Source organism: Eriocheir sinensis, chromosome 40 (assembly GCF_024679095.1).
Source record: "Eriocheir sinensis breed Jianghai 21 chromosome 40, ASM2467909v1, whole genome shotgun sequence".
Taxonomy (NCBI): domain Eukaryota; kingdom Metazoa; phylum Arthropoda; class Malacostraca; order Decapoda; family Varunidae; genus Eriocheir; species Eriocheir sinensis.
Window position 1 is genome coordinate 4,984,315 of NC_066548.1, and position 24,837 is coordinate 5,009,151.

General features: G+C 45.5%; 1 protein-coding gene and 1 long non-coding RNA gene across 5 annotated transcripts in view; one reads left to right on the plus strand and one right to left on the minus strand.

Moving 5' to 3' along the window:
• LOC127009246 (mucin-12-like) overlaps positions 1 to 5,076 on the minus strand; it is a 75,918-nt gene extending 70,842 nt beyond the window's left edge. The window contains exons 1-2 of one of the 4 annotated variants that reach the window (XM_050882125.1): positions 4,945 to 5,071; positions 562 to 1,483 (exon numbers count right to left, since the gene is read on the minus strand). In XM_050882125.1, the coding sequence (XP_050738082.1) occupies positions 562 to 1,482 (921 nt within the window). In that variant the 5' untranslated portion in view covers position 1,483; positions 4,945 to 5,071. Of the gene's footprint in view, positions 1 to 561; positions 1,484 to 4,944 lie in introns of all 4 variants that reach the window. The other 3 variants (XM_050882124.1, XM_050882122.1, XM_050882121.1) reach the window with 3 other exon arrangements.
• A 9,174-nt stretch (positions 5,077 to 14,250) lies between these two features.
• The window catches only part of LOC127009252 (uncharacterized), a 44,071-nt gene continuing 33,484 nt past the window's right edge, over positions 14,251 to 24,837 (plus strand). Inside the window, exon 1 of the long non-coding RNA XR_007761743.1 lies at positions 14,251 to 14,380. This is a non-coding gene — a long non-coding RNA (uncharacterized LOC127009252). The remainder of the gene's footprint in view (positions 14,381 to 24,837) is intronic.

A 24,837-nucleotide genomic window follows, 5' to 3' on the forward strand; every position in this document is an offset into this window, starting at 1 on the left:
GAAACAACTAAAATACTTACGTGGCTTTTAAGCGACAGTCGGTTAGTGTTTTGTTTTTAAGGAAAATATCAGGCATGAATAGTCATAATGTATATTTGCTATTTTTATAAATACATATTAAAAGTGATGGAATCAAGACAACACAAGGAAGTTGTACTGTTAAGCCTTTGATCAGCACACCTGACGATTTGAAATCGGCAACTGATTTTGCATTTTTTAATATTACCAACGTGATGCCAGTAGATAACATTTTGCCCGGTTTTAATAGAAAGCTCATTGAAACGACCAAGGAATGTCGGATATTTAGAATGTATTTATTCTCAAGTTGAATGGGATAGCAGGCTCTTCGTAGTTGTAGCCGCAGACGGTCGTGGTGACGGTGACCTGCCGGGGCTGGTTGACTGTCTGGTACACGACTTGCTGCCGCTGTTGAGTCTGTACCACCTGCTGGGTGACAACGCGGTCATCGCCAGGGACTCGCACCACCGAGGTGCGTGTCACCTCTTCAGTCTGGTAGACGGGGGCGGGAGTGACATACTGGGTCCGGACCACTGTCTGCACCTGGGTGAAGGGCTGCACCTGGGTCCTGTAGATGGTGGTGTAGATGGTGGTGGGCACCACCTGGGTCCGCACCACCTCTTGGGGAACAACCTGTGTGCGGACCTGCGTCTGGACAACGATGCTGGTGCGGGTGACGACCTGCTCGCGAGTGGTGTAAGCGTTTTCGTAGCGTGTGTTGACGGAGGTGTAGGGGATGACCTGCTGGCGCTGGACCACGCTGGTGCGGACATCATCCTGGGCCGTGACCACACTGGTCTGGACTACCTGTCGCACGCTGGTGGAGGTGACGTAGCGGGTGTTATCGGGCTGCTGTTGGCGGACCACGGAAGTCTGGACCAGTGTCTGCACGCGGGTGCGAATTGTTGTCGGGCCAGGTGCGGTAATAACTCGGGTAGCTCGTTCAATTTCCGTCTCGTAGTTCGTAACAGGCCGAGTTATTGTTTGAACTTGTGTGCGAGTGACTTCCACAGGCACAACCTGTGTCTCTACTTGAGTTCGCGTGACGTAGCTGACTTGAGGCACGACACGGGTCGTGGTGATGTAAACGGTCTCCTGGAGGGGAGGGCTGGGCACGGTCTGTGTCGCCACTCGGTCCACATAACGGACAGTGGTCCGTTGGACCACACTGGTCTGATATTGGACTCGTGTCTGTACACTAGTCCGGTACAGCGTGGTGGGGACGACCTCCCGGCTTACAAGGGTGGTTGTGCGGTAGCGTGTGTCTATTTCGTTGATAGTCTGGACAGTGACAGAGGTCAGAACTCTGGTTGTAACTACCACAGATATAATAGGCTCAACTTTACATATCGTCTCAGTAGGGACCGGGGGAAGGTAACCATGATCAGGTTCAGGGTAATTGAACTGCTGGGGTGAAGCTGATGCCAAAGCGGCCAGCAGCAGCGTCCCCGTCAAGCGCCACATCCTGCAACAAAGAGAAATTCCACAGGTTAGAGCAGCGGTGATTGGAACCCCCGCGTCTCGCCAACTCATTTGGGAATAAAGTCCAATCACGCGCCGCTCCCCTGTGCAATTTCTCCGTGCCTTGTGGGTTGTGGGCCGACCTGAGAGGACTTTATCGCCCAGATGAGCCGAGAGACGCGAACATATTCCTTTGGGTTCCAAACCAATATTTACTTCTCTTAAACTACATAGGGAAGACATGCAAGGCACTTAAGTTAACCACAACTTTGACTGCAATTGTAAGCATATGAACCACTGGTAAAAAGGGCCTTGGTGGGGAAGGTTTGACACACACACACACACACACACACACACACACACACACACACACACACACACACACACACTCTCTCTCTCTCTCTCTCTCTCTCTCTCTCTCTCTCTCTCTCTCTCTCTCTCTCTCTCTCTCTCTCTCTCTCTCTCTCTCTCTCTCTCTCTCTCTCTCATTACCTATTATCCATCTATCTACCTGTCTATCTATCTATACATGTATTTTTATATCTTTGGTCGTCATACAGAGGTCAAGTAGGATAGATAGAGAGATGAAGAAGGTGGTGGACGAAAGCAGAAAGTAAGAAAAAATCAAAATCATAGTAATTTAAGAGAGACAACCAGATGGGCGACAAGTTTGGGTAAAGCAAGAGGAACCATTCGACAAAGGGGTGGTGGAAGGACTGAAGAGAGAGAGAGAGAGAGAGAGAGAGAGAGAGAGAGAGAGAGAGAGAGAGAGAGAGAGAGAGAGAGAGAGAGAGAGAGAGAGAGAATAATAAACTTTGGGAAGAATGAGCCAGAGGACAGGAATGGAAGTGGAGAGGGGGAAAGGACGAAGGGTCAGAGAGCGGGTGGAGGAGGAGAGAGGAAGAGGGAAAGAGGGAGAAGCAAGCGAAAGGGAGAGAGAGGGAGAAGGAGGAGTGGTAGGGAGTGTGGGGTAAGGGGATGTCTGGCCGGGTTCCAGATGTAACGCGTACCCTTCCCTTGTACCCTTGTCCACATCCTCTCCTTTCCTTCCACCTGGTTATGTGTTGCGGTTCCCATCCACCTTTTGTGTGATAGCACTTTAGCGCTTCTATTCCGGTGACTAGACATCAAGGGGAATCTAATTTTAGTAAAGGCAGGAGTATAGTTTGCCTCGGTTAATTTCAACAGCTTATTTGATCTCTTTAAACAGTTTAGGTTCACAATATTAATATTCAGATGTTGCTTAGTTTGTCCTTCTAAATTTGCTTGCCGTCGAATTCTTTGTGTTCTCTCGCATAAACAGATCAATTATTTTTATTCTCAAGTTTTTCTGAAGTATAAAATGGGACTAAGGATTAAAGTCAGGTGGCCAAACCTCCTAAACAGAACGCACACGAAAAAAGCTTACTAACCAAAAAATAATATAATATACTGTCTGAATCAGTACGTTTGTTGCAAATTTCTGTAACTGTCTGGGTTTTCCTTTATCTCCATCCTTCATATTACTATTATTTTTTTATGTCATTGACTTTCTTCTGCCTTCGACCAAATGTGTTGATAACTACCTGGATGGATACGGTGAATGGCGACATGGAAGGCGGTGGAGAGGGTGAAGGTGACTGGAGGTGGAGATACAGGTGGAAGCGAGTGGAGAAGAGGGGGGGTTGTGACCGAGAGCAAGAGAAGCGGAGGAGGGAGAGTGGCAAACGAGAGGGAGAGTGACGGAGAGGGAGAGTGGTCAAGCAAGATGTTATGTGATACACGTGATGGAGATGAAGGTGGGGAGGAGAGAGGGGGGATGCTAGACGCCGGAGAAGAGAAGCTGGGAAGAGGAGAGGGTAAGAGGGAAGGGGTTGAAGGGAGAGAGAAAAAGAGAAGGCAAATGGTTACGGAAACGATAGATGAAAACAAAATATAGGATAACCGTTGGAGGGATACATGTGAGAACGAGATAATTGCGGTGGCTGGTCAGGTAAAAGGTACTCTCTGGAGGATCACGTAAATTAAGGGAAAGGCAGGGAAGGTTAGGACAGGTATACGAGACGCCAATGAGGCAACAGGTGGGGTGGCCAGGAAGGAAATGGTGGAGGGAGCAGAAGATGTGGAAAAGATGCCTCACAAAAAAAAAAAAGCAAGCAAGTGATTAAAAAGAATATACGAGACAAGAGAAGAAGTGATAAATGGAAAATATATTGAGTTAGTGTCTGTTAGAGAAATATCAGTCCTTACTAAAGGAACTGAAAACATGATTATCTCTCTCTCTCTCTCTCTCTCTCTCTCTCTCTCTCTCTCTCTCTCTCTCTCTCTCTCTCTCTCTCTCTCTCTCTCTCTCTCTCTCTCTCTCTCTCTCTCTCTCTCTCTCTCTCTCTCTCTCTCTCTCTCTCTCTCTCACACACACACACACACACACACACATTTAGCATAATGATAAGTTATTCTAGAAAAAGAAAATATTAATTTAAAAAAAACGTAAGCCTCTTCGATACTTGCAACTTCACTGACTTTAATTAAATATTGAGGATAATAAACAAGTCTAAGGAAAAATTAGACTTAACTAAAGAAGATTTTACAGTGGATATGCCACCAACTGAACGCAGGGCTCTCCTATCAATGCCACCAGCTACACTAAGCTGTGTTGACGGCTGGTCGGTGTGGCAGCGAAGCCTGACATGTGTCGCAATGCTGTAAAGTGCGGCCAAGCGGGCGGGTCAGGTTCAGATTTTATACAGCGATGGGAGGGACATTTTTCGCCCCGCCGCCCCTATTAAGGTCGGGCAGGCGTCGAGGCGTGTGTTCCGGCCAAGGGGACCAAACGGCTGCCACGTCTGACTATTTTTTACTCAGCTCAACCCTCGTGGGCGGGCAATGGTTATATTGAAGGGTATGTTGCTGTTTGCCAGAGCAGAGCAGTGCACTCACGTGCTGGAGGGTCACCGCTCGGCGGGCCGGCACCTGGCTGCATCGTGACCCTGAGCTGGGCGGAGCCGCGCCACCGTCTCGCTGGATGAATGACTGATTCATATATTTATCGTTATTTCATCTATTAATGTGTTATATATATGGATGATTATTGACATGTTCTGTAATATTAGTATATAAAAGCTCGCTGTTCTGATTAAATAACACCTAAGAGACACAGCGCACTGCCTCACAGGAACCCCTCTGGGACTGTCCCTCCGCTAACTCTGCTCACTACTTAGGTTTGCGTTAAAGTCATAGGCCCTCGGCTTCTGTTAACTAAAATAACGTTTTATTTGATCGCCAGTCATTATTATGAGATCCTTTCGCGTGTGTTTCGTAAACAAAATCTAGTTTCAAACCACTGCATTTTCTACCACTTAGAGCGTAACTGCACTCAGCGCATCTTCTGTTTGTTGAGAGATCTTGAGGGTCGGAACTGAAGTCATGAACCTCAATTTGTATCTTGGTTGTTAAAACATGACTCAAGAGCAGGCCATCACGTACCTGAACAGCCGACGAGGAGCAGGGAACGATACAACTGGTCAGGAGGAGGAGTGCAGCGACTCTGCCTTCCCTGGTCAGCTTGCTTGTATTTATACTCGGGAATGACGCTGAAGAGGTCGTATTTCTATTTTTTTATAAGGTTTCCAGTTTTGATCACAGTGGACGAGGTAGGAGGGGCGAGGATGTAGGCGGGGCCGTGGTGTCCTGGTGGTTCGACGTCAGAAAGGATATTGCAAAAAGGAGACATTGGTTGACATCCTGCAGTGGTTAACTCTAGTATAATGGACTGTCAAGTTTATAGGGCGATAGCCATTATGTCCATAGAAGCCAAAACAGACGAAAGCACCAGGGATAATGATCAAACACAGTCGGCAACTCCAGGTCGGCCAGAGGTCGGAAAAGGAGACCGAGCCAATCAGAAGACCGCCAGAGTCCCTAATAAACCCCGCCCGCTACTGCAACATAGGTATGGGCCACGCTCCTCCTCTTGCCAGGATAAGCGTCCCTTGTATGGGTAGGATGCCTTCATGCCCCAGCTGACCACACTGATTGGGGAGACTGTCCTATGGTAGGGCTCTGGGCCTCGGGAGGGAAATAGGGGGGAGGGGGTAAGGGAGTAGTGTGCGACGAATAATCAAGGGTGTGAATGCAAAGGGGACGAGAAGAAGGGGCGAGGAGAGCCGGGTCGCTGGGTGTGACTGGCGACCTACACAAAAACAGGCCCCGCGCCTGACACCCTCCACGTCCTTGTCACCTAATTGAATCAAGTTATGTTGTTGGTCGAGGTCTTCTTTATAACACGGCTGACGACTTCTCTCCATATGGCATTTCTGACGATTTTTTTAACCTATATTTATACTGTTCCTAGTTTTTTATATTTTTTTATTACTTGCGTAGAATATATGTGACTTCTATGCTTTTCATGTGCTTCCTCTGTGTGATTGTTTGGTAGGCACTGTAGGGTGTTGTCACTATTACGTTTGAGCCGTTGCTTCAGGTAATTGACTCTTGTTATTTTTTAGGAGGTTAAAAAGTCATGATACATTCGTTTTCTTGATCATTTACATATTTTTTTTACTCCGTTTGGCTGTAGGGTGAAGGCGCTTTGCAGTGTCTTGCATCATTAACCCGGTAACTGCGGGGATCATGTTTTTTAATAAAGGCCCCTCTAAGCGAATTCATGAAAAAAAAACTTCACTCACACTCACCATTTCATAATCTATATCAACGCATTTGTGATCAGGTTATGCATCATCTATGTTGGGGAGTTTATATCATGACAAAAATTTGGCCCGTCGCTGGTACACGGTGAAGCCACAAATTTGGCCCGTCGCTGGTACACGGTAAAGCCACAAATTTGGCCCGTCGCTGGTACACGGTGAAGCCACAAATTTGGCCCGTCGCTGGTACACGGTGAAGCCACAAATTTGGCCCGTCGCTGGTACACGGTAAAGCCACAAATTTGGCCCGTCGCTGGTACACGGTGAAGCCACAAATTTGGCCCATCGCTGGTACACGGTGAAGCCACAAATTTGGCCCGTCGCTGGTACACGGTGAAGCCACAAATTTGGCCCGTCGCTGGTACACGGTGAAGCCACAAATTTGGCCCGTCGCTGGTACACGGTGAAGCCACAAATTTGGCCCGTCGCTGGTACACGGTGAAGCCACAAATTTGGCCCGTCGCTGGTACACGGTGAAGCCACAAATTTGGCCCGTCGCTGCTACCGGGTTAAGCTGTGCGTGTTGTCCTTTTTTGCTGTGTTGGATCCATCAGTTTCCCTCGCTTTCCCCCTGGCCTAAATATTTATCCTGTACACTCTGATTCACACCACTACTGATTTGGCATGTAAAAATTTATTATTATATTTTCTTTAGCCTCTGGAGCGTTGAGACTTGACGGAGCCCACGACTCATCTGTTTATTACCTTCCCCTGTAATGTTTATGTTCAGGATTGTTGCAAGTCGTGCTCTTGGAATATCGGATATTTTTCTTTAGTGTTATAATAAGTTAGTATCGCTTAACAACACATGCCGTAACATTCTTTTGGGGTGAAAGCATTGACAAGCATTAATAGCACTCATACGACGTTCTTACATACCCCATCCTTTCACAATATCCAAAGCGCTCGGGTTATGTCTCTGGTCTCTGTTGCCTAGAACGAGTCTTTCCTGCAGTGTGGCTTCCCTATATTACCGCGTGCAGGCTCGTGTGTCAGGGATGTAGGTCGCACGGGGTCGAGAAAGCAAAGCCACTAAAACCAAGCCACAAGACGTCTGCTGGTGACGTGTCCGAGGGTAATGGGAGGACTGTGGCCTTGAGAGTGCAGCCCCGAGTATTGCAACAGCTCAAGGGAGACAGAAGGTGTGGATAAGTGGATAGATAGATAGATATAGAGGGTGGGGTTGTGGGTAGTAAGGAGAGTCGTTATACGGTACGAAAGGATGATGAAAAGGAAGAAAGATGAGTGAAATAAACATAACATGGCGTGAGAGAGAGAGAGAGAGAGAGAGAGAGAGAGCAGTCACATAGATATATTTATGTATTATAGATGTGTTCACAGAATAGGCTGATGAAGAGAGCAGATCGATAGTGAGGCAAGTTTACTGACAGGCGCGGAGGAGATACTGTCAGATACAGACAATGAAAAGTTGACATGATTAATATTGAAAGTATATCAATCGTCTCGAAATGGTTGCAAATGGTACGAATTATTGTTACCATTGTGTAAAATTGCATACGTAGAAAAGATGAGCTAATTTGAACTCCTAAATTTGTAGAAAACACTATCCAGAAGTTGGCTCTTTTCATTGCGATATTTCTATGGGAGACAGTCCTGAGCGAAGGAGGCCGAGGGGGCGCCCAGAAATCGCGCAACTATCTTAGCAAGTTATTGGATCCAACCTGCTGTGAAGTACTTGGTATGGAAAAGAGCCCTGGGTAGAGACTTTTTCGGAAGAACTCCTCGTTGTTGCGTCGAAGGGCGGACAAGGTTTATGCGTACCTTGCGGATGCCCCCGTTAACTGATTGATGAATAGAGAAAAAATGACGCTCTCTCTCTCTCTCTCTCTCTCTCTCTCTCTCTCTCTCTCTCTCTCTCTCTCACACACACACACACACACACACACACACACACACACACACACACACACACACACACACACACACACACACACACACACACACACACACACACACACACACACACCATGGGTTGATTTCTTAATATGTTGTACGAGAGAGAAATCTGAATACCAAGGACTGCTGTAGCGTGTGTTGCTTGGCGGGGGCTGTGAAAACATGTACTGGTCTTCCCATAAAGTGTCTGGGTAGGGCTGTTGTGAGCAGGCTGCCAGGCGACCCTCCTCTTGATCAAGTCAAGGAAAGTGAGATATAAAGTAATGGGACAGGGAAGATGTAAATTAAAGAGTAAATGGAAAACAAAAGATATAAAACAAATGAACAAATGAAAAGAAAAGTTAGCAGGGATTACGATACAAAGTGTAGCTATATGTAATTATTTTTTGTGAGTGTTTCGGTCATCAAACTGGCGCCACGTTATACAGTCGATGAGTCAGTGGATGAGCAGCAAATCCAACAGGTGTGGGAGGTATTAATACCTTCCACGGCAGCGCAGCAGTGTGTTCGGCTGTTTGCATCAACGCCCATACACATCAAGAAACCTGCGTCAAGTGTTTCAGGAAATTCCCTTGTTGCCCAAAACTGCTCCGTCACAGCATCCTGCAGCCCACGCCGCGGGAGACTTTATTGTTGTTGCCTGAAGATGTTGTTGTTGCCCTACTCCTCACGTTTGTACGAGAGGTCAGACCGTCTTGCAGTTGGCTACGTCCTCATTTGAAGGAGACGCCGCACCACTCAGCGGCCACATTGCTACTAGGACAGTGCGTGCGGCTCGGCCCACAGCGTCGTGACCTTCAAGAGGCTGCTGTTGGGACACACACACACACACACACACACACACACACACACACACACACACACTACCTACCAGAAGGCCCTCCCCGCCCTGCAGCTCACCACCCTTCTGCCACGCACCCAACACCCTCCCACGACAACTTAACTCTCGGTAGCCCTCCTCCCTCCCTCAATGTCCCACACACATCACACAAACAACTCCCTCCCGCCACGCAAGTGGTATAAGAATTTGTAGTTTATGATCTCCCTATATAATATATATATTTTCAGCTCTCTTCTCCTCCTCCCTAAAATAAATTATATTTATTATTATATTTATATTATTTTTTATTTTAATATTATTATTTATTATATTATTATTATTATTATTATTATTATTATTATTATTATTATTATTATGTGTGTGTACATATTATTACATTATTATTATTACACATTACACACACATTACACACTCACTCACACACACACACACACACACACACACACACACACACACACACACACACACACACACACACACACACACACACACACACACACACACACACACACACACACACACACATATTTTGTTTTTATTTTTTGAGCTATACAATTCACCCCCACACCCCCCCACACATCCACCACCACCACCCCACAGACATTGCTCGACAAATATTTGCAATAACTTCCGTTAATGAAGTGAGAGCAACACTCATACCGGCAAGAACATTTATATAGAAGTTGTTTCCTATAATCAATAACCAGCCTGCTGCGCGCTTTCCTGTACACTTTTGTTTATTGGTGGTGGCTGGGGGAGCCGCCGTTGCCTGGCGCCACAGTCCGCTGACCACACCGCCGTGGGTTGCAGGACACGCCGGCCACCGTCAAGGCTGCGGCCGCTTCGCTATGCTCCTCGTGTGCTGGCCATCCTCTTCTTCTGGAATAATTATCCCACACGCTTTACTTTAGTCATTCTTTTCTTCCGTTTTCACTCCGTAACTGTCTATATGCTCCTTATTCTTTTTCCCATTCTTTTCTAACTCGTTCTGTTGACGATTGCGTGCATGTATTCTGACTCCTTGTTTGTTTTTTATTTATGGCTGTGTTGGTATACGTTCAGTGTATGTGTGAGTATGAACGAGCATGCCGTTTGCGTGTGTTGATCGGCTGAAATGAAGAAAGTAAACTTCATCGAGATTTAAAATTGAACGAGGCAGTGGAGGAAGAGACATGTTATAAAGGAACATATATATAGGATAATGAAAGTGTCTTGGTGGTCTTGGTGAGCGAATAGCATTGGCAGAAACTAAAAGGCAAAGGTGTGAAAACTGTTGGGAAAGCTCACATATTTCATTGCGTTGGCGACTACAAAGCTTGAGTGATCAGAGAAAAATCAACATCGAACTCGGTAGATCTTTGGACATTAGCTTATCAAACCATCTCGCGTCTAAATAAAAGTGAAGACGCAAAAGAAGTTTATCGCGAAAATGGTCGAGCCGCTGCCAAACCGAAGTCCAAGTATGTCCAAAAGGAGACACGGGAAGCTGAACAGGAAATGCCTCGCACCGAGAACAAGCGACGCCCAGCAAGTGTAGGAATTTCCCAGCCTAGACGAAGACGACGAGCCACCGGGAAAACCGACTCCTCTGACCTGCGTCCTTCACATCCTAAGTCCTCCTTGGAAGTCAACCGGGTTCTTGGATGAGCCCCCTTCAGACTCTCTCCCGTTATGTTCCCTCCTATTGCCATGCTTATCGAGTCTGTTTCTTAACCCCTTACCGCTCCATCCCTTGCTTGTTAGTTCTCATCTGCGCCTTGTTTCCACCTTCTCCGTACAACCTTTCTGTTAAATGACTTCGGTTTTTCAGTTTCTTACTTTCCGTCATTTCCCAACATTATAAAGCCTCACATGTTCGTTCTCAACCTTTCTCTGACCCTTTATCATCTGGCAATTCAACATATTAGCCTCGGTTATGTACCTTATTGTCAGGCTCTGAATGACTGTCTATTAACCGTTACCTATTGTTCCTATTTTCTTTTTCAGCTTCACATGTTCGTTTTCAACCTCTGTCTGACCCTTAATCATCTGCTAATTCAACATATTAGCCTCGGTTATGTACCTTATTGTCAGGCGCTGAATGATTGTCTTTTATTTTTCGTTGGGGCTATATGACCTTTGTAGTTGTGGCGCCATAATGGAACACCCCAATCAGTCAATCAGTCAATCAACAAATCAGTCAGTCTGTCATTTAATTCACTTTTCATCAGCCCCTTACGTCAACAGTCTCTTTCTTTTTCCGATCTAACTTCTTTACTTCCTTCCTCACTCCCTTACATTCTTATTTCCTTCCTTCCTTCCTTCTTTACTTCCTTCACTCTTCCCTACTCCCTTTCTTTCTTACTTTTTTTCTCCTTTACTTCCTTTTTTCCCCTCAGTGTCTTCTTTTTCCAGCTTCTTCCTCCCTTTTGTCTCTCTCCGTTATTGTCATTCCCTCTCCGTTTTCAGTCCCCTTATACAGCACTCTCCCTCTGTTCCTTAGGGCCGTATTTTCAGACACCATCGCTTCTCACATCAACTATTTCTAAAGGTCAAAGAGGGGATCAATCGGGTTTTCATGGGTGTTTTTTTAAGGTTCATGGCACAGAAGAAGGGTCAAACTACCACCAGGGTCATAAAACTACCCCTGGAAAGGCCTACAGCTCCTACGAAAGCCATGTCGAATATGTGAACTTGGACGACATATGTTTTAAAATACGACGCTTACCCACCACACCATTCTTTGCGCACCACTCTACGTTCAGCTCCCACGTTTTCACATTCTCATCCTCATCTCTTTTCACCTTCTCTCTTGTTCATTGTTGTGGCAGTTCTTTGCCCTCCAGTTTATCTTTTTTTTCTATAATTACTATTTTTTTTTGTTTTTGTTTTTTGTTAAACTTCTCCTCCTCCTCCTCCTCCTTATTTTCCTGTTTCTCCTCCACCTTTTCTCATTTTCCTATTTCTCCTCCATCTCCTCTTCCTCCTCCCCCTCCTCCTCCTCCTCCTCTTCCTCCTCCTCCTCCTCCTCCTCCTCCTCGTCCTCCTCCTCTTCCAAATTTTTCCTCCTTCTCCTCCTCCTCCTCCTCCTCCTCCATATTTTTTTATTTCATCTTTTTCCTCCTCCTTTTATGAGACTCATACAATATTCATACTGATTTAAAAAAAAAAAAGCTTTATATACCTTACCTTTAATGGATGTTTTAGTAACTCGTGTGTGTGTGTGTGTGTGTGTGTGTGTGTGTGTGAGAGAGAGAGAGAGAGAGAGAGAGAGAGAGAGAGAGAGAGAGATCAAGTGGATATTGTTTCAGAGGTCATCCTTGACACCCTCCACGCCGCCCTCCTTTGACTCAGCCTTTTCCACCACCACCACAACCACCACCAACACCACAACCACAACCAACACCACAACCACAACCACCACCAACACCACAACCACAACCAACACCAACACCACAACCACAACCAACACCACAACCACAACCAACTCCACAACCACAACCAACACCACAACCACAACCAACACCACAACCACAACCAACACCACAACCACAACCAACACCACAACCACAACCAACACCAACACCACAACCACCACCACCACCACAACCACCACCAACACCACAGCCACCACCAACACCACAACCACAGCCAACACCACAACCACAACCAACACCACAACCACAACCAACACCACAACCACCACCATTGGAGAGCATTACCTGATACTCATCCATTTTGTATCACGAGTGTCGACTGGGTCTCGCTCCCCGGTGGTGTTACTGGGAACTGGGCTTCTCTCCAGGGGGCTGCTGCGGGTCTGTTTGCGAGCTGGAAAGTCGGGTGGGTCAAAGTGGGAGGCGGTCAAGGTTTTTAATGGTCATGGTGTATACGTGCGAATATTACTTTCATAGATCAATGGACAAGTGAAAAACTGTGGTATGATTGGCGTCTCATGGTGACTTAGAAATCTTATACAAATTCACTCGTATGGGTAGAAATAATAGCAACTTGGAATAATAACTTCAAAATGTCATTCTTAGTGCGATGGTGGTAGTCTTCATCCTTTGACCTTCGTAACATTTCATTGCGTCCTGTGCAGTGCCCTCAGATGTTTATTCTCTCTGTCTGTGTTTGTCTCTCTCTCTCTCTCTCTCTCTCTCTCTCTCTCTCTCTCTCTCTCTCTCTCTCTCTCTCTCTCTCTCTCTCTCTCTCTCTCTCTCTCTCTCTCATACGGGGCTGCGCGTCCCCTCTCTCCCCCCCGCCTTTCTCACCATCCACTACTATCTTTTGTTATCATTTTAGTATTTGTTATAATATTAATAATTTGCAAATTATTAGCCTAACGGTTGCCACAACTCTATAATCTATTATTGTTATGTTTATTATTATTATTATTATTATTATTATTATTATTATTATTATTATTATTATTATTATTATTATTATTATTATTATTATTATTATTATTATTATTATTATTATTATTATTACTGCGTATTATCATTATTATTATATTCATTAATAGTTGAGTGAAGGAGGAGGAAGGGTTGAAAAGTTTTTCGCTGACAGAATCTGTTACTGTCGCCTCCGTATGGGGAGAAAGGGAGTGTATTTTGTGAGACGAGGGTGAATGGTGTGGGAGGTTCCGGCCGTAGCCATGGTGTTGGCCAAGACAAGTTTGTGCTCTGAGGGGTTGTGAATACTCGACTCTCAACTGCTCGTGCTTCCCTCGGCGTGACCTGTCCTGTGTGTCGTCCTGACGGGGCGACCACTCTTGTGTCTTCATGGCTGACGAGCTCACGTTCATGTCATAACTTGTCTCGACTCTCTAGCTTATGGCACAGCTGACCTATAACCTATAATTTGTTGTATGTGATTTCTACCCTGTCATTATTTTTTTCATTCAAACTTGCCCTGTGAAAAAATATTTGAATAAGTTTGTTAAAGCCTGTCAGTGCACTTAATGATTATATATATGAATTATATGTCTCCAGCATGTATTTACCTGTGTATTTATGAAGCGAGTTTTTATCCTGCTTCCTTGAACCGCAAATGCAGAAAATTGCTTCGGGCTTCATGTTTATTGTATGGTTTCTAAAACGTTGCGTCATTTATAGAGAGATCAAGTTCCTTTATGTCTTCTCGATTTTAAACAGGATTTAAAGGACGGGAGAATACCTTGTTTTTGGGAAGGCCATTGTACCTTCTCTTGATTTTCTCGTTGATCAAATATACTGCCTTTCCTGGCGTTTTAATGAGGTAAGGGAAGACTGAACGTGTTTTATGCGCCTCGTGGGTCCATTACCTCATATTTTGTTTTAATTATTTTCAGGTAAGTTGGCTCCTTTCCGGTTTGACACGCGAGTTACAAGAAGGTGGAGAGGTATGTTTATCAGATGTTCTTGAAGGACGAGACACCTGAAACAGCCTTGACCTGCTCCTCAAGGTGTGCTGCAGTACTGGACGCGGCCGACAGGTGTGTGTGTGTGTGTATTTACCTAGTTGTAGTTTTACAGGGCCTGGGCTTTACGCTCGTGTGGTCCCGTCTCCGTATCTACATTTATCCAACTTTTGCACACTCCTCGCCGATACTACATCCTCACTTAGTCTGTGTGTGTGTGTGTGTGTGTGTGTGTGTGTGTGTGTGTGTGTGTGCTTACGTGCGTGCAAGAGTGGTAGAGGGGAGGGGGGGGGGGTGCAGAGAATGTGCTGTTTGTGGTTTGTGAGGTAAAGAGAGCTGTTATTTTCCACATGCAGGAAGTATTCCGTCATACATAAGACTCTTCTGCTTGTGTTGGTGTGCTTGAGAGCCTCATCGTATTTGCATAATCATGGGAGCCACGCGCGTACTTGTGCTGTTTCTTTGTGTGTTTTGTTATGCTACGATGAGGAGGAGAAAAGAGGACATATTCATATAAAATGGATGTTTATGTTTTTTTTTTTTTACAAGAGACAAAAAAAGTAAACAATAATAAAAAAAAGCCCGCTACTCGCTGCTCTCTAAAAGAATCCAAAGAGGTGGCCGAAAGAGAGGTCAATTTCGGGAGGAGAGGAGTCCTGATACCCTTGTCTGCATTACCAATAACTAAATTTATCTTCATACATCAGCCGTTTTTATTTTGTATTGTATTTCTGCGTGATGAAAATTTTGAGGACGTCTTTGGATTATAATTATATCTACATCAGTGATTTTTTTTTTTGTCTAACTAAACATTATAACATGAGAAAGAAATCCACTGAAGTAAGAAGTTTTCATTGCTTCATTCAGTGTTAAAATTGTTTAGGCGTGCCACGAAAAATATCCTTATTTCGCCAACCCGGAAAACATTCAGGAGTATAACCTTGCGACGCTGTGTCCTGCCCGCTCTCAGGCAGTCCTTCCCATCCCTGTTGCGCCACACTGCACCGGCGATCCCTCCACTTACTCCACACTATCCACCGCCAGAGACTCCCCACTCAGCCCCAGCCTCATCACTGCTACTCCTGCCCACACCACCTCCCTCACTTCCATTATCATTTAATCGACACTTCCACCGCGATTACTCTGATCTTCTTCTTTCGTCACCACCACAATCCCCACTCTCATTGCCTTTAGTATCACCGTCCGAAACTATTATGATTCTCTCCCTCTTTCTTCATCACCGCCCCTCCACTTCCCTTTCTCCACACCGCACGCACCTCCGCCTCTCGTATCATCCTCTTTGAGCCACCGCTAACGCTGCTTCTTTACTCGTTTTTCTCTCTACCTGCTCGATTACCAAAGCCACAGAATTGGAGTAATTGGCCAACTTCATCACAGCGCCATGTTTTTACCAAGAGAGCCGCGAGAAATTCAAGTTGAGGCTCATTCCATTGTGTTTTTTGTGTGCTCTAGGTATCGTCAGAATTTCGAAGTACCTATAGTCTTCCAAATATATCGAGGCTGGTCTGGCGTAGGCTCCCGCGGGTCCTTTCCTCCCCTCTGCTCTGCCACACACTCCCAACACCTATCTTTTTCTCTCATATGTAAGCTATAGGTAACATATGGGAGGTAAAAATAAGTGTTGGGACTGTGTGGCAGAGCAGAGGGGAGAAATGGACCCGCGGGAGCCAACGCCAAAATGGACTCGACACTTTGGTTCCACTATAGAGCACCATAAAACACTATTGTATCAACCGCAATTTGAATGTCGCGGGGCTCTTCCGGTAACAGCATGGCGCCTGTGATGAAATTGGCCACACTCTCCTATTCTATGGCTGTCATCCTCTACATTCTACAAGGCACCACTAACACATCCACCGTCACTTTACTGTCTCTCTCCTCACCAGCCCGTTTACCTTCATGCACTTTCACTAATATTTTCCCTCGAAAGGCATGCCCAAACAGTGACCAGGAGGAGCGGTGGGACAACGGGTTGCATCACTTTTGGTACCGAAGGACGAAAGGGACCTCCACGTAGCCTTGTGACCCGAGACATTAACTTCCACTGGGCAGCGAGGGCCTTGCCGAGGGGCGGGCAGGAAGGCGGGGCGGGGCGGGGCCGGGGGCTTAAGGCGCCAAACCACAGGCAACTTAAAACCTTGAGAGCACAGAGGAGGAGAGGGAAGATAATGAGGCAGTAAAGTTTCTAACGACTTGAGAGAAAGTCGTATGCTGAAAAAGGGAAGATGATTATATACCTTAATTAGTGGCGGAAGGAAAAATTGATTGGTCATAAATCCCGAGACTGATACTTTCTGATGCTATTTATAAGAACAAGCATACTTTGTCATATAGAGGAAAATATAAATTTATTTATCCCAATAAGCAAAATAATAGTAATATATTTTTGGCTCATTTACTTTGCTGGAACAACATTTTAGTGAACATTTAATTTTTGTTCAACCTTTGTTTTAGTTTTCCTCCGTACAAAAAGGAAAAATAACGTCGGGTACGAATAATTAATTTTGTTACTAGATCAAGGCAAGAAGTAATGGAAAACAACGCAAATCGTAAGAAAAAAACTGAAATGATTGCTTTCGAATTTTACTTAATTAAAAATAATATTAACATGTAAAAATAATCACAGCCTAACAAAAATCAGCTGTTGCTTGATTTTCTCGGTCATTTTCCTAAAACGTTTGACCACAAGGGAGCAGCAAGCAAGGCCGTGTGATCCTCTTTCCCTCGTTTCCCCTCCACCTCGTCCTCCACGAGGCTGAGATCACTGTTCACACTTCCCAGCAGAGGAGCCTCGCCGGGAACTCCCCGCCCTCACGAGAAACATTCCACGCATTTACTTGTTTTCTTTGGAAATGCGAGGGCGATCACGACCTGAAAAAAATAACAATATATATATATATATATATATATATATATATATATATATATATATATATATATATATATATATATATATATATATATATATATATATATATATATATCTGGGGAGGCGGTGGCTGAGTGGTTAGCGTGCCGGCGCCGCGTCCAGGAGACCCAGGAGGGACGCGGGCTCGAATCCTGGCCGCCATACAGCTGGGATTTTTCAGTCACTGCTGAGTGTCCTAAGACTACCCACATGCTGCCCTGAAGACCATCTGTCAAAATTGCTTTCCTATTGCCGTCTCAATTCGGAGGAAGCGGTGGCTGAGTGGTCAGTTTGCTGGAGCAGTGTCCTGGAGGACCCAGGTTCAAGTCCTGCCCGTCGCTGCCAGCTAACAATTTTCAGTCATTGCCGAATCACCGAAGACAACCAACACGCTGTCCTGATGGCCGCCTATCTACTGGAATCATAGCGAAAACCCCTCCATTAGCATCAGAGGATCAAGTGGGGCTCCGAGGGGCAGCATGAGCATAACATGAATGGCGCCACTATAAATTACTTTCCTGCGCCACTAACGAGCTGAGGCCGACCAAGAGACCCCATCAAGAGAGCCTACCGACGCTATAGCTCGAACGTTAAAAACATGAAAGAGAGCCTCCTCTGGCCTCTGCAGCTTTTAAAACAAAATGTTTTCTGAGAATACCAGAGGCCTCCCCCGCCTTCGCGTGAACATAAAATATTTAAAATATAAACGAGCTTACCACCCTGTTTGCTGTATTGGTTTAACTCGTGTTTGATTGCATTATATTTCCTGGTGGCCTTGGTGTGCGCTAAAGATGAAGTAAAAACAGCTGACTGGCGTTTATTTGGTGAACATACTTGTGATGCATTTTTTTAGCGGTGAGTGTGTGAATGAATGTGTGTGTGTGTGTGTGTGTGTGTGTGTGTGTGTGTGTATGTGAAACGCCAACTCACATGCACCGTTATGAAATGATTGTGTTGCCCGACTCTGGAATTATCCGGAACCTATGGCGGCGGCCCCCGGGAACACACACACACACACACACACACACACACACACAGACACGGCGGGGGAGTGAGTCATTAGCCTGTCGCAACGCCGCCGTGAGTGAGACAAGGTGATAACGCGGACGGGTTGACTGAGCCTCCGGGACGACTGAGATTGGGCGGCCCGTTCTTCGCTTTCTTTTTCTTCATCCTATTCTTGTTTCTGTTTTCTTGTTCCTGTTGTTGCTGATGTTGTTGTTGTTCTGCTTCTTGCTCTTTGTTCTTTTTATTTTTTTTTCTTGCCCTTCGAAGTCCTGTTTTCTTTTGTTCTCTGCCAAGATATTTTAACCTTTTTTCTTGTTTATTATGAATCTTGTTGCTGTTGCTGTTTTCTTTTTGCCTTTCATCCTCATCAACATCATCGCTATCATTTCTTCTTACTCATTTCTTCGTCATCTTTCTCCTTTTTTTTATCCTTCTTTCAACATTTTCTTCTCCTACTCTTTAGCTCCTTTGTCTCCTCCTCTCCTCCTCCTCTTTTTCCTTCTTATCCTTTTTCTTCTTCTTCTGTTTCTTCTTATTGTTCTTGTTTGTATTTTCTTAACTTTTTTTTACCATCATAATAATTTAACTTCTTTCCTTCTTGTCGAGTATCAATGTTGCTATTTTTGCCTTTTTTTCTGTTTCATCATCATCACCATCATAATTTCCTCCTTTATCATCTTCTTTTCACTTTCATCTTCCTCCTTTTCCTCCTCCTCATCATCATCACCATCATAATTTCCTCCTTTATCATCTTCTTTTCACTTTCATCTTCCTCCTTTTCCTCATCATCATCACCATCATAATTTCCTCCTTTATCATCTTCTTTTCACTTACATCTTCCTCCTTTTCCTCCTCCTCCTCATCATCACCATCATAATTTCCTCCTTTATCATCTTCTTTTCACTTTCTTCTTCCTCCTTTTCCTCCTCCTCCTCATCATCACCATCATCATTTCCTCCTTAATCATCTTCTTTTCACTTTCATCTTCCTTCTTTTCCTCATTTCTTAACCTTCATATAACCTTTCCTCCTTTTCCTCCTCCTCCTCATCATCACCATCATCATTGCCTCCTTTATCATCTTTTCCCCTTCACTTTCCTTCTTTTCCTCATCTCTTAACCTTCATACAACATTCCCTCTTTTTCCTCCTCCACTGCTCCTCCTACTCCTCCTCCTTAACGTCCCGGACCGTCCTTATCATCTTCCTCCACTTGTCCTCATCCTCCTTCCCGTCAGCCCTTCTCCTCCTCCTTTCACTGCTCCTCCTCTTCACACCGGTCGTCCTCGAAGCGTCAGACTTCCTGTGTGGGGTGTAAACAAGGGAGTGAGGCGCAGCAAGAGCCTTAGCCACCACCTGCTGCTTCAAAAATGCTAAGGCCGGTGGGTCCTCAGGGTCGGCTGTTTTGGCTCTTCCCAGGCAGATGGCACAGGAAGATGCTGCACGTTTGCCATCTTCACTCGTCTGGATGGGGCTTGTTTTTATCGTCCGTTTCTCATTGCTAGTTCTTGTGCCGCCGTCTGTCTATTAACTTACCTCACCTTTTCTAATAACTTACCTGCACACTCGTATATTTAGACGCGCGCACGCACACATACTTACCCCCCCCCCCACACACACACACACATCTCTCATCCTTAATTAATTATGTTCACTTATTTTTTTGTTTTACCACCCGTTTCCACACACACACACACACACACACACATCTCTCATCCTTAATTAATTATGTTCACTTATTTTTTTGTTTTACCACCCGTTTCCATACACACACACACACACTCGAGGAATCACCCCTTTCACTCTGCATTTGGATCATAAACGCCTCCATATGTGTCCTCCTCGCTCGTTTTTGTCTCCCCTAGATCCTGTCCCTCCTCCCACGCATACACACACCACACACCGATATAAAACACCTCCAAGACATGTTCCCTTGCTTTCATTGTTCTCTTTTCTACACCAATAACCTCTTTTTTCCCATTCATAACCTTTACATGATATCCCATTTTCAACACCTTCATAAATGGCATACATATAAAACATCTTCACGACCTTAGTTTATTCTCGGGTTTTATTCCCTGGGCACCCACACCCGCCCACATTAACGCTGCCCACACTCACTCACGTCCGCTTAGCCTCCCCTGCCCAAACACGGACACTTCCTGCTTGCGTTTCTGAATGTCTTCGTTGCTTTATTCTGGTTTCTGAAGTCACCAATGTCAATGTGATTAGCTAAAGAATTGAAGTGAAGAGCAGAATACACAAACATATAAGGAGATATTCAGAGGCCAGCCAGCTTACATATGGCAGCTCCGGGGTGTGAGTTTTACACCAGCTGCTATTCTCTCATCCATAAATGCATCTAACCTCTAAAACAAACTCTATCGTATTAGCATCAACTACATATCTGCATAAATTACTTGACTACATAGAACACGTGAAAGATAAGAGAAGAAGTGAACTAGACTTATTGTATTACTTTTTAGGTTATTGTGTTGGGTATTTCGGTCACGGTTATCATTTGTTCATATTAATAACATGAACAAATAATAAAGCAGAAATACAAAAGACCGAAAAAAAATATACATTGCGAATAACGTTATCTTCCTTTTTTATATTAGTACCGTTCGTTCTTTCCCGTAAACACCGAGGCACGCATTGCAGGCATCAACTCGGGTTTCCATTAAATAGCCCTTGATATTTACCGCCGACGCTTCCTCATTCTCCGGTGACGCAAGATCCGGTTCTCGTGCTCCTAAATGCAGAGGGCGGAAGGCGGCTAGAGGTGAGGGGAGAGGGCGCGGGGTTGAAGGTGCACAAGAGCGAGTACTGTTGAGCCGCGTGTCTGTTCTTTGCTGTTTTTCCTCCTGGTAATGATTTTTTCTTCGTCGTCGTCTTCGTCATCGTCTTTGTCTTATTGTTGTTTTTTCCTCAATTTTCCTCGTGATTCTCCATTATCTTTCATTTTAATTTTCTTTTTCTCCTCCTCCTCCTATTTATTTCCTTCGTGCAACTACTTTTCCTTTCTTTCGTCATCAACACTATATTCTTTTTTTGTTTTGATATTTCTTCTTTTTCATCATCTTCTTCTTCTTCTCTTTCTTCTTCTTTTTCTTATTGTGGTTCTTGTTTTTATTTTTCTTGTTGTTGGTGGGGGTGGTGGTGGTTGTTGTTGTTGTTGTTGTTCTTGTTCTTGTTCTTCTTCTACTTCTTGTTCTTTTTGTTCTTGTTCTTCTTGTTCTTCTTCTTCTTGTTCTTCTTCTTGTTCTTCTTCTTCTTCTTCTTCCGCCACCCGTCAGCCTCCACCATCATTTGTTTTCGTGAGCGGATCAAGGTGGCGTGAGGTGCCGTGCGTGAGGGCCCGGACGGGTTTTTTCCCGGGTGTGGCAGTCGTGATGTAAGAGGTGATAGAGACAGCAACAGCAGCAGCAGTATTAAGGGGAGGAGGAGGAGGAGGAGAATCAAGAAGAGGACGAGGGAAAGAAGGGAAGGAAAAATACCGAAAATAACAAACACAAAAATCTTATAAGGTTTTTGTATAGGTCACTTCCATACACACCTTCCATTGACCCATCGTGCAGTCCGTGACCCCTCCCTTCCTGAGAGAGAGAGAGAGAGAGAGAGAGAGAGAGAGAGAGAGAGAGAGAGAGAAGGGGGGACGGGGTGGAGTTTGGGATGAGTTCTCGGCACGATCTATCCCTGCCCGTGTTCTGAGGGCATCCGGGATAAGAGCGATGACTCACAGCGAGGCGTGGACGGCAGGACGTGGAAAGGAAAATACTTGGCGGCCAGCTGGTCCCGGGAAGCCTTTTTAAGCGTCCAGCCGTTTATGTGAGGTTGTGGATGGTGTATTCAGAGGTAGATTGAAGTTAATTTGAATCGAATTGTTGAGTCAAGGCGCATCATGAATCGTTTTGACTGGTCACACACACACTCACACACACACACACATACAGTATAAGCAACATTTTTTTTTTTCAATGTAATAGCTACACACTTTCTCTGGCTGATTCCTAGCTGTCCTCACCCATCTATAGCGCCCACAAAATACCCCCTTTATGTACTACAACATGTACTTACTCGAGACCACAGTAATGGCCGCTTTAGTGCAATTGTTCTTTTCTCCCGTCATCTTCATTTTCTCTATCTTGTCGATCTCTCATCACCTCCGTCTTCCACCTTGGGCCCACCTGTGTAACACCCTCGAAATAACCCCTTAGATTGGAATTCCCTCTCACCCAAGCCTTATCGTTCATCTCTTCCCATCAACTCCATCTTCTCCCATCACCTCTATCTTCCTCTCCCCGGCCCCCTTTGTCACACACCCAAAATAACCTTTTCAGTGGGAATTCCCTCTCCCCTTGCTGAATTTAGTTGTGTTTTTTTGGGAGGTGGGCAACTGGCCTCTTCATTAATAACCTTGCCACACACCTCACGTCACCGGCCTAAAGCTAAGGGACAGGTAAATCCATGATCATTACCATAATAACCACCTCAACTTTCACCTTCACCGTCATCCTCACCACCATCACCACTCGGGTAGCACTCACTAATAGGTTGACTGCCAGCACCACCCCCACCACGCAAAGGAAAATCAACCAACACAACTACCATAACCACCAAAATAACCTCCACCTCAACCGCTAGCGTCGCATTCCTTTTTGGGTCTCCTCTCTAGCAGTCTGGTCACGTTGGTTGAGAGGGAAGAAGGAGGCGAAGGAGGAGGGCAGGAGGAGGAGCAGTGGGGCAGGTTACGTAACACACAGGTGGACAATTATGAGCCAGGTGTATGGGAGTAGAGGAGTAGAGAGTCTTCGCCCGACGAGTCCAAGGATGCGCGAGTGTTTGTGCGGTCTTAATCACCTCTCGTCAAGTTTCCCGGTCATGACAGCGGGACGATCTTGGAAGTGTCTGGCTGGCGTGATGGGACAGAGGGAAGCAAAAAAAAGAAAGGACACACGACATCACTTATTTCCCAAGGACTTTTAGATTTGCGGTTTTGTCGATTATTTTTCTTGCCTCGTCGCCCATTCATCCTCCACTTTGTAATTTGGGGAAGGAAAAAGAGGAGACAACACAGCCAAGGAGGAAGAAAAAGTCGGCCGTTAGAGGCGAGGCATTGGAAGGGTAGAGGTTAAAGAGGGAAGGGCAAGGTAGGATCAAGGGAGGGTAGAGTGTGATATCAAAAGGAAGGCATTGTAGGCGGCTTAAGAGTGGCATGAATGGGGGATGCAAGGACAAAAATATAGAGTGTAATAGAGTGACATAGGTAGGAAAAGAGAGAATAACATGATGGAGACGAGGCATAGAGAAGAGGAGAGAATGAAGATGACAACACAGGAAGGGAAAAGTACTAATTGGGAAGACAGACACAACCAACATTCAGAAGGGAAAACAACCCCCCCCAAAAAAAACGTAAGAACGGAAGGAGATGAGCAAGGAAGGGATAACCCGAGAACACGGCATAGACAAAAAAAAAAAAAAAAAAAAAAGAGAAATCCATTAATCAAACTAAAAGATGACTCGCTGGAAGAATGAAAGATAACTAAGCACAAGCATAGAAGAGTCACGAAGCTGAGGAAGGTAGCAAAGGAGAAGACACAGACAAGGATAGCAAGGGCATGAAAGGGCCGGAGAAGCACAGCGTTGAGAAGGTAGGGCCTTGGCAATAGGAAAAAGATGAAAGGACAACAGTAGAAAGAGGAAGTCTAGCGGTAGGGAGCTATTACGTATGTGAGAAGAAGACATAACCAGGTATAGACGTGACCCGTGGGAGAGGGAGAGGACTACACCAAGGAGGAAGAGAGGGATAGGCAAACGACGAGTGAATTCATAAGTAGGGATAGAGAGGGAGCGAAAGAGCGGGAGGAGGGGTGCAATAATAGACGGGACGCGTTGGGAAGTTGAGGGTATGGCGAGAGAAAAAGGAACTTCGGGAGGGACTGAAGTGGCGGAAGGGTTATAGTAGAGTAATTAAGGTTGCTAGAGAAGGTGAGTGTAAGGTGGTAGGGAGAGATTGCAGCAGTGGAAAGATGAGGGTAGGGTAAGTTATGGTAAGTAAGGCTGGTAGAGAAGGTAGGTGTAGGGCGGGAGGAAGGGGGGATTGAAGCGGAGGGTAGGTGAGGGCAGGGTCGGGTAAGAAGGGCGGGAGGGCATGGGGCAATCCGGGAGGCGGGGGAGGGTGGAGAGGGAACCATCGGGAGTCCTTGCAGGTAATTATGCGGGTCGGGAATGGGAGTCCCTGTCTGCGGGCGACCTTCAGCGGCGGCGGGCGAGACGAGGCGAGGCACACGGGGCGGGGGCTGCGGTCACTGCCTCCAGGAAACAGTGTGTGAGGTGCTACACGTGCAATAAACACCCTCACACACACACACACACACACACACACTAAGTAACGTGTACAGAATCATGTAACTCATCGCCTTTAACCACTTGACTGCTAGGAGTGGAAAAAAAGTGGCTGCTACAATTCACTGAAGAAAAATGTAAAGTCCTGCACCTTGGGAGGGAATATCCAGCACACCAATACCACATGGTACTCCACTATCCACCAGAGGCAGAGAAGGACCTGGTAGTATAGGTTACCAGGCTACCAGTG